This window comes from Phascolarctos cinereus, unplaced genomic scaffold (genome assembly GCF_003287225.1).
Source record: "Phascolarctos cinereus isolate Bilbo 61053 unplaced genomic scaffold, phaCin_HiC Scaffold_3;HRSCAF=262, whole genome shotgun sequence".
Lineage (NCBI taxonomy): Eukaryota > Metazoa > Chordata > Mammalia > Diprotodontia > Phascolarctidae > Phascolarctos > Phascolarctos cinereus.
In genome coordinates, this window is record NW_027555736.1 from 77927576 (window position 1) to 77943022 (window position 15447).

The following is a 15447-nucleotide window of genomic DNA, read 5'->3' on the forward strand; positions in this document are numbered from 1 at the left end:
CAATATGACAGATGTTCTAATAAAACCTGTCTTTGGCTAAAAAAAAAAAAAAAGAGAGAGAGAAAGAGAGAGAGACTGCACGCACTGGAGTGAAACCCAGGCTCTTGGGTTTGGAGGTCCTGGGCTGCCTCCACCAGGGTCAGAGGGCAGATGGTGGTCAAGGTGGTACTTATATTAAAGAGGCCCAAGGACAGAGTCTTGGAGATATTCACACTTAGGGGATTTAAAGTGGATAATGATCCAGCAAAAGAACATAGAGAAGCAAAAATCAGACATGAAGAAGAACCCATGGAGGTCAGCATGACAAAGGCAAGGGAGAAGAGAGTATCAATGAGCCAATCCACCAGCAGTCACTCAGCTCTTACTAGGCTCTGTGCTAAGCACCAGGGGCACACAGACAAAAGTGAAACAGCCCCTGTCCTGAGACAGCTTACATCATAATTGTGGAGACAACATCGAACAGAGGAGGGGCAAAAGTCCCAGATTCCAACATGGTGGGGCAACAGTGTTCACAGTTTATTCCTATATTAGTCCTGGTGAAATATTCTGGGGCAGGAAAGTACGTATGGCTAATTATGAGCAACGTCTGATAGTACCCTACTACTGCCCAGTTCCTGACACCTAACACACACACACACACACACACACACCACACACACACAGAGTACACACAGGTTTTGCCTTTTACACTTCAAAAAGTAGTTATTCCATCGAATTTATGGCATCAGCATGTCTATTTATACCCTCCTCCAGTGCCCTGTGGCTCCCTAAGTTTCAAATTTCATAGAAGGATAACCACTCTGCTAGATAGTTTAGATGGGAGAGGAGGAAGAAGAAGCATGAAAGGAAAAGAGCTTCCAAGAGATGCTGCTGAGTCAGCTCATTGACTTCCTAGCAATATTCTCAGCCCTGCTTCCATTCCTTCTGCTAGTCACCAAAATATCAAGAAAATCCCTGGATTCCCCCAAATGATCCTAAAGCAATGCCTTCTTCCCCAGGAACTGTTCACCAGCAGAACAGAACTGGTGCTGCTAGGTTCTTCTGAGCTATGCGGCATATGAAAAGGAATAAAAACATGTATAGTCATCCCCCTAAATGTTCCTCGCCATGCTGCCTCCTCACAAGATTAGCATGAACTCATTAGCAGAGATGAACTGCCTCTCATCTCTTATCTCAGCTGTCCTCATCCTTCAAAGCTTCTAGGAATGACCACACAGCCAGGAACATATCCCCAGCATGGGCCGAAAAGTGAAAACATGGTAGTTTCAGACTACAGTAAATTCCTTGGACCAACCTCAGTCTCTATAAGGTACCAGGGATAGGAAGCATATTTCTAAGGTCAGTGGTAACAAAGTAAAAAAACACCAACCTTTTGTTTTTTTTAATTCCTCCACAAGATACTTTGCCACTTCTTGGACTCGCTCTTCAATGCTCCTCTTCCCCATCCCAAAATTCCTCAGGGTCATGAGGGAGAAGCGGCGGGTTTGCTTCCATCTCTCTCCATTGCTCACAATAAGGCCTATAAAGGGGAGCAGGAATAAGAGAAACCTTAGACACCAAATTCCCTTACAGCCCATGTCAAAAACATCCATGCCCAAAGACACTCAACATACACTCCTTGTTCTAGGAGAATAAAAATGAAGGGGAGGCGTCAGTGTACTTTCTCCTCTATCAGTACTGTTTCCTGTCCCATTCCACACATCATTCTCCTTCATCACAGTCACAAATACGTCAGGTGGCCCTACATCTACATCCTGGTAATGAAGTGGCCACAAGGAGGGAGGCCAAGATAAGGACATATTTCTGATAAACTGAATGGCTATAGGGCAAGTTATCTCTTGCATCTTTTCACCAAAGGAACCTAAAGGATTATGATGTCTTGAAGTCCTAGTCTTCCTACTTCACATAGGGACCAAACGATGAGAGTATCTGTCTGTTGTTTTTTGTGGGTTACTAGGTGGTGCAATGGAAAGAGTACCAAACCTGGAATCAGGAAGACTCATCTTCATGAGTTCAAATCCAGCCTCAGACACTTACTATTTATGTGACACTGGGCAAGTCACTTAACCCTGTTTTGTCTCAATTCCTCAACTGTAAAATGATCTGGAGAAGAAAACAGCAAAACACTCCAGTATCTTTGTCAAGAAAACCCCACACTGCATCACGGAGAGTCAGACACGACTGAAATGACTGAACAATAAGAGGTATACTCAATAAGAATAGAAAGCTACATAAGCTCAGTAGCAATCCTTACATCATGTGACTTTCCTTAGCTTTCTTTTTTTCCCCTAAGTCTGAAACAATCCTATGTAGGATTGTTGTTTGTGGGGAAATGATTATTGAGTCAAAACAAAATAAAACAATTATACAAAGAACTGCAGTTAATTTGAGCAGTGGGAAAGGTGTACACATACCCTTATGGTACACACATGATACACACATACTAAAGCTTCACATGGCTTATCCTTCTTTCCCTGAATATATCACACCTTCCTGCCTTCAGATATCACCCTCGTATTCCAGACATAGAATGAAGACTTCACCAAACTACTCCTATATTGGGGACCATACTTTTGCCTGTAATTTTATTTTGATGGGACATTTATCAGGATCAAATTCTTCACCTTCTGCTTCAAGATCCTTCATAAGGGAACCCTAGAAGAAGACGTGACTGATATTCCTTAGAATGGACTTTAATTCATGTTGGTTTCATAAAATACTTCTCTGTAAAATGGAAGCTAACACCCTGAGGCCTCATAGGATCTGTTGCAAAGTTCAGATCCCCAGCAAAGTGCTTCTGCTCTTTTTCATTGATGTCAGTCTCACAAACTGCATTCACTAACACATATTCTTGATCTCATAACAAAACTGTTGTTTAAGTAGCTCCTGCTCTGCCTCAGAATCCCTTCCAAAAAATAAATAAATGAATGAATGAATAAATAAATAAATAAGGAAGGAAGGAAGGAAGGAAGGAAGGAAGGAAGGAAGGAAGGAAGGAAGGAAGGAAGGAAGGAAGGAAGGAAGGAAGGAAGGAAGGAAGGAAGGAAGAAAAGCAACTCTCCTTTAATGCAGGTGAAGAGATGAAGAAAGGGCTTGTCAAAACACTGCTTGGGAAAATTTAACCTTCTGCCATTGTTCTGTATCTAATTTTACTGAATCATAGCCTGTTACAGTCAAGGGATCTTAGAAACTGTCCAGTCCTCTCCTCTCATTTTATACATGAAGAATCTGAGAAAGATTAAGTGACTCACGTAAAGTCAGAAATGGTTAAGTCTCAGACTAAGCCTAGGACTCAGGAATCCTGACCAAAATCCTGGATTCTTTCCACCTTAGATCACAAAATGAAAGGAAAATAACAGGATAAACACTACCCTTAACACTTCTGTAGACATGTCAAACTCATTACATCCAACATTGAATTCACTACCTTCCTCACCCAAACTGCCCCTTCTTCTGTCCTCCCCTATTTCTGTGGAGGAAACCACCCACCTTCCAGTCACTAAGGTTTGCAGCCTCAGTGTGATCCTTAATTCCTAACTATTTTCTTATCCTCAAATCTAACTAGTTGCCTAATCATTCCTATCTCTACATTAGCTTTCTTTTTTTTTGGGGGGGGGTGAGATAATCAGGTTAAGTGACTTGTCCAGGGTCACACAGCTAGTAAGTGTCAAGTGTTTGAGGCCAGAATTGAATTCAGGTCCTCCGAACTCCAGGGCCAGTGCTCTATCCACTGTGCCACCTAGCTACCCCTAGAGCAGCTTTCACAACTGCTTCCTTCTCTTCACTCATGTATCCACCACTCTGGTCGATGCCTTCATCACTATTTTGCCTGGAATATTGCAATATCCCTGCCTCCAGTCTACTCTCTCCAATTCAGCCCTCACTAGCTACCAGAGTGACTGGACTGATCAGCCACAGTCAGACACACAAAAGACAACAACCAAAGTGATTTTTCCTAAAGTGATAAGCTGAACATATCATTCTCCAACTCAACAAACTATGGTTCTGTATTACTTTCAGGATCTCATACGTAAACTCCTCTGTTGGGCTTTTAAAAACCTTCATAACCCGGCCCCAACTTACCTTTTCAACCTCACTGCACATTATTCCCCTCCAAGAATACTACAGTGAACAGGGCTCTTTGCTGTTCCTCATACATGCAGCTCTTCCCTGGTATTGTACCTCATCCTTGCTTCAGTCTCCTTACTAGGTAAACTAGTCACGTAACCTCTTTTTGTCTCAGTTTCCTCACCTGTAAAATGAAGAGTACTAATAACACCCCCTACTGGAGTGGGCACAAAGATGAGATGACGTAATACTCATAAAGCACTGTGCCCAGTGCCTGGCACATAGTAGGGACCACATTTGTTAGCTCTTGTTGTTGTTCATTCATTCATTCATTCATTTCCCACCTTGATTTACTCAAATGTCCTTACTACAAGTATTCGACATTTGCTGCAGCAGAGAAATGTGTTTGCCTTCTACTCAGGTTATCCCGAGTGGTCATGAAAAGCTTCTCAGAGTCTTTTGCCAGGCGGGAGCTGATAGAATGTCATTAGAGTGGGATTTTTGCCCTAATTTTAGTTCTAGTAGCCTAAGCAAGGTGACCTGTCCCAGAAGTAGCCAGATTATTATAATTTTTAAAACCATTTCAAAAAGTATAGATATGTTTCCTTCATGCAGATTCTGACCCACATTGGCTATACAACACCCTGCATGGTCTACAAATGCTCAATATTTTAGATGATCATTATCCCTGCAGACTGAAGTAATTTTTGATTTAACTGTTATCTGTGGCAGGTAACAAATCCCTGACCACCAGCTTCACTTCACCAATTTTGTGGCAAATTTTCTAACTTTGTACATCTATTGGTTGCCACTCTCCCTTTTTCTGCTATACAAAACAAGAGATACATCATGGCAAGACAAAAGTCTCAACATCCTACACAGTATGGGGTTTTGTCTCAGTTACTCACTTTCTTGCTACTCTTAAGAAAGGCTGATTAGTGAACTCTTAGAAAGGGTGATCACTAAGAACCAGCATGGGTTCATCAAGACTAGGTCTTCCTAGCCTAATCTGCTTTTTTTTTTAACACTATTATCAGACTAGTAAATCTAGGAAATGCCTTGACAGACTAGACACAGATTTCAGCAAGGCATCTGGCAATGTCTCTCACGACATATTCATAGAGAAGATGGAGAAGACACAGGTCAGACTGCCAAAACATATGTTCCTAGGAATCCCAAGCTACATCAAGTTGTGGTCATTGTCCAGTAGGAGGACGCTAATGTAGGTGCTAGGCTGCTGAGCATCACATCTCTGAACAGCAAGGAGAAAATTCCAACCAACTGGAAAATAAACTAGAGTAATGGATTTTGGAAAGTAAAAGTCACAGCTGAAAGGTGAATGATTACAACAAACTATAAAGGCTAGATAGATGGGAGGAGATCTCTCTTCTCTCTCCAGGACTCTTCCACCCCACAATCATTCTCTTTCTTTCTTTCATTCTTTGATTCCTTCCTTTCATTCTTTCTCTTTCTGCTTTTCTTTCTTCCTTTCCCTCTTTCTTTTTCTCTCTTTCTTCTTTCCTTTCTTTCTCTTATTTTTTTCCTTTTCTCTTTCTTACTCTGTCTTTCTCTGTGTGTCTGTCTCTGTCTGTCTTTTAATTTTTCCCTTTGTCTCTTTCCTCCTACTTTAATAGGCTATAATACAGAACATGAATCTATGCAACTACTATCCTGGATAAAAGACAAATGTCTTCCATATCACTCATTACATGCTCCCCAACATGCCACTGCTTTGGGAGCTTTGGTTTGAAAGTGGGTTTATTTCCACCAGTTTCTCAGAATACTATTCTTTTCCCTATTCTTGTCTTTCTCTTCTTGTTCTACACTAAGCACAAACTTACCAAATCCACTGCTAGTGACTTTCAAAATCGGCATATGTGCTCTGTCAGCAAACTTGTCCCCGTGATCAATCAGAGCTTCTTTCACCTCCTTGTACCCGTGTAACACGACAATACACTCAACACCAAATTGTAGAGTGAACACTGGGCCATATTCTTTTGCTAGCTGTGAAAAGAGATGTGGGCACTAGTGAGAGGGTCCTCACTGAATCGGGTGATAAACTGCTTGGATTACTATTGTTGATTTTATTACAGAAGTTCTCAATCCATTATCAACTTCTTCAAACATTTCTGACATTTATTACAGAGAGGATGATACAACCCATGAACTCAAGTCAAGCCATAGATGTCTCAAAAGGCTAAAAGTTCATTCTGTGCCTTGGGCTAGAAGCCAGAAGGCTGGCCAATGAGGCACAGTTTATGACTCAGTGTTGTATCCCCAAACCTTCCTGAGAGGTGGAGCTTATATTTCATACTTAGATGCCATAGTGGATACAGCACTGGACCTAGAATCAATAAGACCTTTCTCAAAATCCAGTTTCAGATTCTTAGTAGCTATGTAACCCTATGAAAGTCACTTAACCTCTGGCTACCTCAGTTTTCTCATCTGTAAAATGAGGATCATAATAACACCTAATTCTAAGGGTTCTTATGAGAATAATAAGATAATATTTGTAAAACATTTGGCAACTCTTAAATCACTATATAGATGCTATTACTATCATTATCATCATTGTTATTCATCTAAAGCTTTGAGAATAGCACACTTGGGAAAAAAGGACAATGCTGTCAGTGCAATCCTGGAGTAGAAAACAGTCCTCATTCCAACAGAAAAACTACAAATTAGTATCATTTGATCATGGGTATAGATCCTGAAGAGACTTTAGAGATCATTTAAACCAGAGGTTCTAAACCCTTTTTTTTTGTTGTTGTTGTGGACTCTTTTAATAGTCTGGTAAAGCCTATGTACTCCTCTGAATGATATTTTTAGAAATACACAGGATTACAAAGGAAAGCAATTATATTAGAATAATATAAAGACGTAATGTTTCCCATCCTAGCTCACAGAACCTCTGAAATAAATCTATAGATCAACTGGAAGTTCATGGTCCCAAGATTAAGAATTCCTCTTCTAAATCAATCGTAACTTTACAGATGAGGACCCTGAGGCCCCAAAGATCATGGTATATCTGGGAAGGATTTGTTAAAAAAAAAAAAAACGCCTTGGCAATCTACCTGGTCAAAATGATAGCATATTTTTGTTTCCACATGGTAACCTCACTTAATATTTTCTCACAACCCTGTGAGACAGACAGGACATTTACGGATCATATCTTCATACAGTCTTAGGAAACAGGTCCAGAGCGGTCATCACAACTTGCCCAACACACAAAGTTTCTAACAGACTTGAACCCAGGCTTTTCTACTTCCAAGTTCAACACCTTTTCCACTACTACAGGCTACTTTTCAAAGGCTTTGAGACCTACAGGTCTGAGTTCAGAACTTGCTGGTTCCTCTTGAGGCCAGGCTTGCTTTCAGCCAGGCACACTTAAGATTAAATGCAAGGTCTTGGGCAGCACACAGAGGTAACATGAGTGCTCCTGCGAAGGAATGTGCAAAGAAAACATTCTCCACTCTGATCCAACAAAGCCTGGAGGTTCCCACCTGTTTGCAGGACCTACTCATTCCTCAGCCAACAGAAATAATCAGGCACATTAAATACCACCTTTCTTCCTATGGTGGGCAATGAACATTTTAAGTAGGACTGACGGCATTTTCTCCTACAACTTTGAAGTGCCATGGTGAGCAGTAACAGCAGAGGAAGGCACTTCTTGTAGAATGGATTTCATTCAAACCTACAGGAAAGTGATAGCACCTAGCTAGTGCTGAAGCAGTGGACCCCTGTGACCACTACAGTGAATCAAAATATGGTGTAGAAAACCTACAAGGTACCTACACACCTACTCTAACATTCTCTACTCATTAGAACAAGCTGCTTGAAGACAATCTCCCAAAATAAACTGAATGCTGCTAGAGTCAGGAATGAAACCAACAGAAGACAGAGATATGATCACTTACCTTGCAAAGAGATTCTGGGACATTCTTAAGGTCCACCTGTAGTATATTGCCAATAATGGGAAGAGGAACAGGACCAGGTGGAAGCTTTCCTCTTCCAAAGCCCATTTTCCATGATAAAATGAGCAGACATGAGATACACAGCAATAAGCCAAGAGCAATGACAAAAGATGGATCCATTGACAATTCCTTACTGGTAAGAAAGCTGGCAAAGGACTGCTAACACGAGATCAATCAGTTAATAATTCCTCAGTGTCCTGAGTCATCTTCCAATGGATTTTTACCTGCAGATAAGATAAAGAGAATCCTACCCTTGTTCTATAGTAGCATATTTTAAAGAGCAAAAGCCATTAAATTTCTTGTTTAAAGTTTTACTGAATCATTTTGCTCCTTATATGCCAGTTACTTGACAATATGGCCCTGCCTCCCCTTAAAATCAATACTTTTAAAAACAAAACCAATGATTCTAGGGCTTTGGCAGTCTATGACATATCCCACAGTACTTTACCAACTCTGCTGACAGGAAGGATTTCTTAATCTGTTCCAAAATTGAGAACACTTTCAGAACGTAAAAAACATCACTGACCTATTGTTGTTTTTCCTTCCATCTTGAAGAGAACCACCATCATCAGGTAGGTAATGCCATGATTTGCAAATGAACCAGATTTCCTTAAGAGAGGGCTGTGCAAGGTCACCAGCATCACTTTCTCCTCTGGAGCTATCTGGGTTCAGTGTCAAGGTATAGATCAGGAGTAATAGAGAGGACCCCCTATACAGAGGAGAAACATTAGCCTTTTTAAGCTAAGATCTTTGCCAGGACTCATGGAAAGGACTTGTAGGAACCATTAAACTTTTATTCAAGAAAACATGACTTGTTGGGGAGGAAGAGGGTAATTGTTGGTTGCTTTTTGGTTACTATCTTTCATATTTACAGTGAGCACCACTGAGGCACTTCATATGCATTAAAAACCCAGAATGCATAATTAATTTGTATAAGATGAAAGCAGGCATGGAGTAACAGTGTGGGCCATATCAAACACTCATTTTACATGTATATTATGTGTATGACAGACAGTTATATATGACCACAAAGTCCAGGTCACACACTGCTGCTGAATATCTGCAAAATACAAAGCTCACTGTGTTAATGTTCTTCTTGAGTTTTTCTGCTTTATAAAAAAAGCATAGTAAGATTTCAGTCTCCCTCACTCTGAAAAAGCAAGGAAATCATGACAACTGAGATAGCACTGCGGTTTAAAACTTTTAAAATTAGTCATCAAAGTTAATATGAAACATTATTTCCTGTTTATCTTTATCTGATTTTCCCCAAAAAATATCCAGCTGTCACTGACTATAGCCACATCACCAGATACATCTGGAGACCCACACATTATAGTTACACTATTAGTATTCATTAAAAACATATAACTATAAAATAGCTTTTCATAAATTCACCAATGCTTTTAAGATAGTTTGTATTTTATAAATCAAAGATTGCTAGTTTTGAAAAATAACACACACATGTATAAAACAATATTCTTTCAGTCTACAGTGTTTAATTAGGTACATCAAATATTGTTTTAAATGACATTGCTTGGGCTGCATTTTGATCCACAGCCCACTTGCAATTACTCCACGATGTGCAGCTTGGGGAACAATGACCTACAGTAAACTTTCAATGGAGACCACAACTGAAAATAATAACTATTCTTCCTGGAAAAAAATGGTCCCTTAGTTCAAGGGTCATTTTTTTTGAAAGGGGAAAGTTTCTCTTTTTTTATAGACATTGCCTTTAAAAGGAGCTACTGGAAATAGTGGCCAAGAAAATAAGAAAAAAGAACTCTTGTCTCAAAATTCTCCTTAATTCTCTTTAATCAGTTTAATGCTGAATCATTAAATGGTGACAGAATGCAGTTATCAAATGACTATTGCAGACATAACAGAGGGAGTAGTAACACTGGCAATTTCTGTAGGTTAGGGGCAGGAATATGCTGGTAAATTGTTTAACACCCAGAATCTCCAGGAAAAAATGTAAACATAACCATTACATTTAAGGTGTATTACTAATATTTCTCCTTCATTTTATTAAGGCTAGACAATCAACAACAAAACAACCATTCACACCTTTATTTGTAACATTTGCAATAAAGGCTCACACTGGAAATTTAAGAATCAGATCTCATGAGACGGTACAAGCTGGATCCAGCATTTGTTCAGTCCTTTCAGTTGTTTCTGACTCTCTGTGGCCCCATGTCAGGATTTCTTGGCAAAGATACTGGAATGGCTTTCTATCTCCTTCTCCAGCTCACTTTACAGATGAGGAAACTGAGGCAAACAGGGTTAAGTGGCTTGCCCAGGGTCACACAGCTAATAAGTGTGTGAAGCTGGATTTGAACTCAGGTATTCCTAACATCAGGCCCGGGGCTTTATCCACTGTGCCACCTAACTGCCCCAGAAGCAGCATACTCTTGGTCATACATTACATAACATCTAAGGTCCTTCCCCATTCTAACCTTCTGTCATTCTCCCTCTGAATTTATTCTATGATACTTTATAAGAAATTTCAGAGGGAGCACCAGGTGGGAACAGAATGATGGATAGGAAGTAGAGACCATACCATACAAACAGACACAGAGAAAGAAGACACCTGTTCTGGACTAGGCTTAACTCAAGCCATTCAAAGGGCTCACCCTGAGGACTAGTATGCAAGGAGACATTTGCAGACCATATTTTAAAAAGAATTTGACTCAGACATAAAAACGAATATAAGTAAGGATACAACATTGATTCCAATGTGCAAGGGACCCCTTCCACTTCCAGATAAGTCACAGCAGCAATGTCAATGAGAAAGGTCTACTGACTTTCATATCAGTGAGAATTCTATGAAGCTTATGACACCTTCTAGGTTGGGCTTTCTCTGGCAGCCAGGAAGTCATGCCAGGGATTCAGGTCCTGGTCCTCTAGACCTATCAAGTCCTGAAGAGAGCATCCCGGTTCCTTTAAAGATAAACTACCTCAAAAGAAACAGAACTGTCCTGTGGTAAGTATTTGGAGAGGAAGATGATGGGTTTTACAGTCAAGATTGTGGAGTTAGAGGCTCCTCACTTTCCATCCCTCCACAAACAACAAAGACCAAAACCAAAGGGAAGAAAAATCATTAAAAAGTTACATGAAGAAAAAATCAACCAAATTAGGAACAAAACTAGAACAAAGCAATATGCTAATGTAATTCAATGGAGTAAATGAAGCCCTTAAAGTATCAGAAATATGGGAGAAAAAAGATACGCTGATGGACATCCTGAAACGGATTAATGACCCACTTATAGCAATGAAATGTAATCTGAAGTCACCATTTATGGTTTTCTTACCAGATCACCCAGAAAAAACATCAATTCAAAGCAAAATACATTTAATTCAGCAATGTGGCAACAGAACTAACCAGTTAAATCCTTCCTTAACCAACCTGTGCACATAAGGGTATGTTCTCCCAGATTCCTGTCCCATTGCTGGATGAGGGAATGTAGGAGAAGGAAAAAATGTGTACCACAGCAAGAGATTTTTGGAAGTATAGTAGTCTCTTCTAATGCTCTGTTTCCTGTCTTAATAATGCCATATCCTTTTACCCCCTCATCACTCACATGGTTATATGGAGTAGACCATAGTTGACTTAAACTTGAGCTAGGTCCTCTACCAGTATGTTTATACCTTTCTTAAGTCCATTGAGTATTTGTTATACATTCAATTTCTGACCTCAGCGTTGACTTTTCCTCAATACCAAAATCTCATGGTCAAGGGCAAAGCATTTAGCGTCTCAATTTCCTCATTACTCAAATGACAGTACTAATGCACTACCTATATCACAGTATTTTGATGAGGATAAAATGGGAAAATATACATGGATTCTTTTGTATTAATTGGTATTATATGTAAATTGATGTTCATCTCACTAAACTCACATAGACAAACATGATTTATTAGCTCAATAAATCAGGAAGAAAATACAATAACTTACATTTACAGTGTTTGTGTATTTGTTGGTAAAATGTTCATTTTTTTGGTTCAGGATTATTCTCAATTTTGCTGGGTAATTTATTCTTGGTCACAACCCCAGCTCTTTTGCTCTTTCAAATATAATATTCCAAAACTTATGATCTTTTAATGTAGAAGCTGCTAGGTATTATGAAATCCTATTGTATCTCCACAGCATCTAAATTGTTTTTTTTTCTTGTTGCTCACAATATTTTCCCCTTAACCTGAGAGTTTTGACACTTGGCTATGACATTCTTGTAAGTTTTGCTCCTAGGATCTGTTTTAGGTGTTGAACACTACACTTTTTTCTTTTCCTACTTGACCCTCTGGTTCTAGAACTTCTGTGGAGCTGCCCCAGGGAAGTAGAGTAGTCCTCAAAGAACTTTCAGCTCATCTAACCCAGCATGAGGATCAGATGGCTGAGTGAGGGGATATAGAAGGAGCTCTCTCTCACCCTGCTGTTTCCAGATGCTAGGTCTAGTGGTGCTGACCAAACATGATCCTGTGCTGTGACAGTGGGAAAGGAGGAGTGAGCACACAAGTGAATGTGGTCCTGGTACAGGAGGAAGCAAGGCCATTTTCAGGACAGCAGGGCTCAGGGCCCTATCAATTTGGAACTAGGCCCTGAAAGACACTAAACTGTGCATAGCCTCTGACCCAATTGTACCACTACTAGCCCCATATCCCAACATCAAAAAACCAGGTAAAAAAGAGAATTTACATATATAAATGTATTTATAGCACCTCATTTTGCATTAGCAAAGAACAGGAAATTAAGGGGATACCTACCAACTGGGGAACAGATGAACAAATTATGGTATATGAATGTAACAGAATACTATTATGTCTTAACAAATGATGAACCTGATGATTTCACTTAACCTGGGAAATCCTGTAAGAACTAATGAAGAGTGAGTTCTGAACCCTTTGACAAAGTCACGTCACCTCACTAGACCTGTGTTTCCCCAAACACCATCTATAAAATGAGGGGAATGGGCTAGTTGATTGATTTCTAAAGTCCCTTCCTTGATGCCATCAAGGAGCTGATCGTGGACTAGGAGAACACGACAGAATGACTAGAAACAAGTGTTAAAAAATGGTTTTAGATAAAGATACTCTCCTGTCTCTTCAGCACAAAGGGGCAATCCTTTTTCAGTGCTTCTTGGAAACACCAATGCTTTGCATTGCTTAAATGATTCAGCGTCTCATCTGAATCTAGAAGAAGGGAGAACAGGGAGAAAGGAGTGTATGTGGATATAAGGCAGATGGAACTTGATAAGGGAGGACTCACTGAGGAGCCCTGACTCCCTAGGTCACGGGAGTGCAGTAGAGAGCTTCAAACTTGAGTCATAAGGCATGGAATTAAGGTATGGTGCTGATAGGCAGCGCTTCTTTCTAGACCTCACTTTTCCCATCTGTAAAGTTGGGACAACAATATTTGCACCAAGTACCTTACAGGTTTGTCATGAGGAAAGTACTTTGTTGCTACAGAAATGGGTTACTATTAGACCATAGAAATATAAGGTGTTTTAGATTTAGATCTGGCAGGAATCAATCATCATAGGCATCAACTGGAACCACCTAATTTTTAATGAGCCCCAGAGAAGTTCAGTAATTTGCCCCAGGTCACACAGTTAGTAAGTGGCAGAGCCATTACTTGAGCTCACGTTCCCCTGACTTCAAACGTCACGACTTTCCCCTACAGCACCTAGAACAGGCGACCACCATGGACCATTCTCAGTGCAATAAATTGAAACATACACTATGTCTGTGAATAGAACATCTCACCTGGCTCCTGGTGCAGAACCTCGGTTCAGTGAGCCCTTATGAACTAAACACATCTAAGAACCTCAGCTGGCTTACTGTTTGTTTCTATATAAAGTTCAAGTCTCTCTTTACAGTTTCTATTCCTCTACTCTGATTGAGATCCCATTTCTAGATTCCTGAACTTCTTGCCCCGCCACACATTTAACCCAATAGGACAGACTCAATCCTTTATGATTAACCTGTGGCCTCTCACAAAACAGACCAAAAATTATTTCACTGCCAAGGGAGAAAGAGGACGATGAAGGGGAAGGAGACAGTGCTAGCACCAATCACACACCAGGTTTCAAATGCCTTATGAGGTGTCAGACACCGTGCTAAATACTTAACAATTATCAACTCCTTTGATCCTCTCACAACGCTGGGAGACAGATGCTACAATTATCCACATTTTACAGATAAATGAACTGAAGGAAATAGAGATGAAGTGACTTTCCCAGGATCATATGACCAGTAAATGTCCAAGGCTGGATTTGAACTCGGGTCCTCCTAATTCCAGGTCCCACACTCTGTCTACGGTATCACCTCACAGCCATCACATTGTCAGCCGTTAAGCTGCCATCACAGTAGGATACATGTATGTGTTGAAGTATATAACCTGAGACATTTGAGGAGTAGAAAATGGCTTCTAACCCACTGATGGTGAATAACTGCACCCAAGTATAGGATAAAGGCCCTACCAACAAGAAGCAGAAGATCTAGTGAGGAACACCAAGACAGGATCCACAAACATGTCTGCAAGAGTACACGGCATAAGATGGGTATGTAATTCAGGCTTAAATTGTGAAGTACACACTGTGAGTGCTAAAGAGGTCACAGGGATATGCCATCTAAATTGTGATCTGAAGGATGAGGAGGATTCCAATTATTGCAGTTGAAGAAAAGAGAAGAAATATTGCAGGAACAGGGAATTACAAAAAATTAAGTCATGATTTTGGTAAAAGTGAAAGGGAGTATTAGATTATGCTAAAAAGGTATATTGGGCTGAGATCATAAAGAGCTTTCATTGCCAGGCAATGGAATGAATACAGCTTGTTCATAGCACGAGAAGACTCTAGGGCAGTTGGAACCAGGGGTGGTCCTTCACATGTTTTAGGAAGGTAGAAAGCAGAGCTCATAGGAAGGGGGTAGTTTGCCAAATCCGCTGGAAATCCAGGTGGTGTCAATATCTTTTGGGTCAATGGAAGATTTCAAGGTAAAATTTTGTAAGATGGTAGTAAAAAACAGGAATAATTCCATCCGAGCCAGGTTCTCACCAGCACATATCCATTTTCCTGAAAGAGACAAATATAAGGACTGGATATTTGTAGACTTCTAACCCATTTAGACCACTTCTTCAGACTTACAGGTGACCCACTAACACCCAGTGGCATTAGGTAAAAGATTGAATGCATTCCTTTCCTCTCTGGTCCTTGACTCCTTTGAAGAGCCAGTTTCCCCTCAACAGAGAGGGAAAACCCCTCCTGTACTCCCTCTCTAAGTCAATCCCGCTGAACCAGAACAAGTTCTGGGATTTATATTCACAGGAAAGGAGTCATCGCTTTAGGGAGAAAACAATCACTCATTTATAATCTCAAGAACTAAGTTTATGGCTACCCAGAGAGACTGCAAT

The 15447-nt window shown here is 40.2% G+C and overlaps 1 protein-coding gene and 1 pseudogene across 2 annotated transcripts in view; both read right to left on the reverse strand.

Moving 5' to 3' along the window:
* LOC110192750 (cytochrome P450 2C19-like) overlaps window positions 1-8300 on the reverse strand; it is a 32183-nt gene extending 23883 nt beyond the window's left edge. The window contains exons 1-3 of the mRNA XM_020964134.2: window positions 7986-8300; window positions 5910-6072; window positions 1370-1519 (exon numbers count right to left, since the gene is read on the reverse strand). Of these exons, the coding sequence (XP_020819793.1) occupies window positions 1370-1519; window positions 5910-6072; window positions 7986-8162 (490 nt within the window). The 5' untranslated portion in view covers window positions 8163-8300. The remainder of the gene's footprint in view (window positions 1-1369; window positions 1520-5909; window positions 6073-7985) is intronic.
* A 1218-nt stretch (window positions 8301-9518) lies between these two features.
* The window catches only part of LOC110192772 (cytochrome P450 2C42-like), a 29536-nt pseudogene continuing 23607 nt past the window's right edge, over window positions 9519-15447 (reverse strand). Inside the window, exon 5 of the transcript XR_013485236.1 lies at window positions 9519-15109. The product of XR_013485236.1 is annotated as a cytochrome P450 2C42-like (transcript). The remainder of the gene's footprint in view (window positions 15110-15447) is intronic.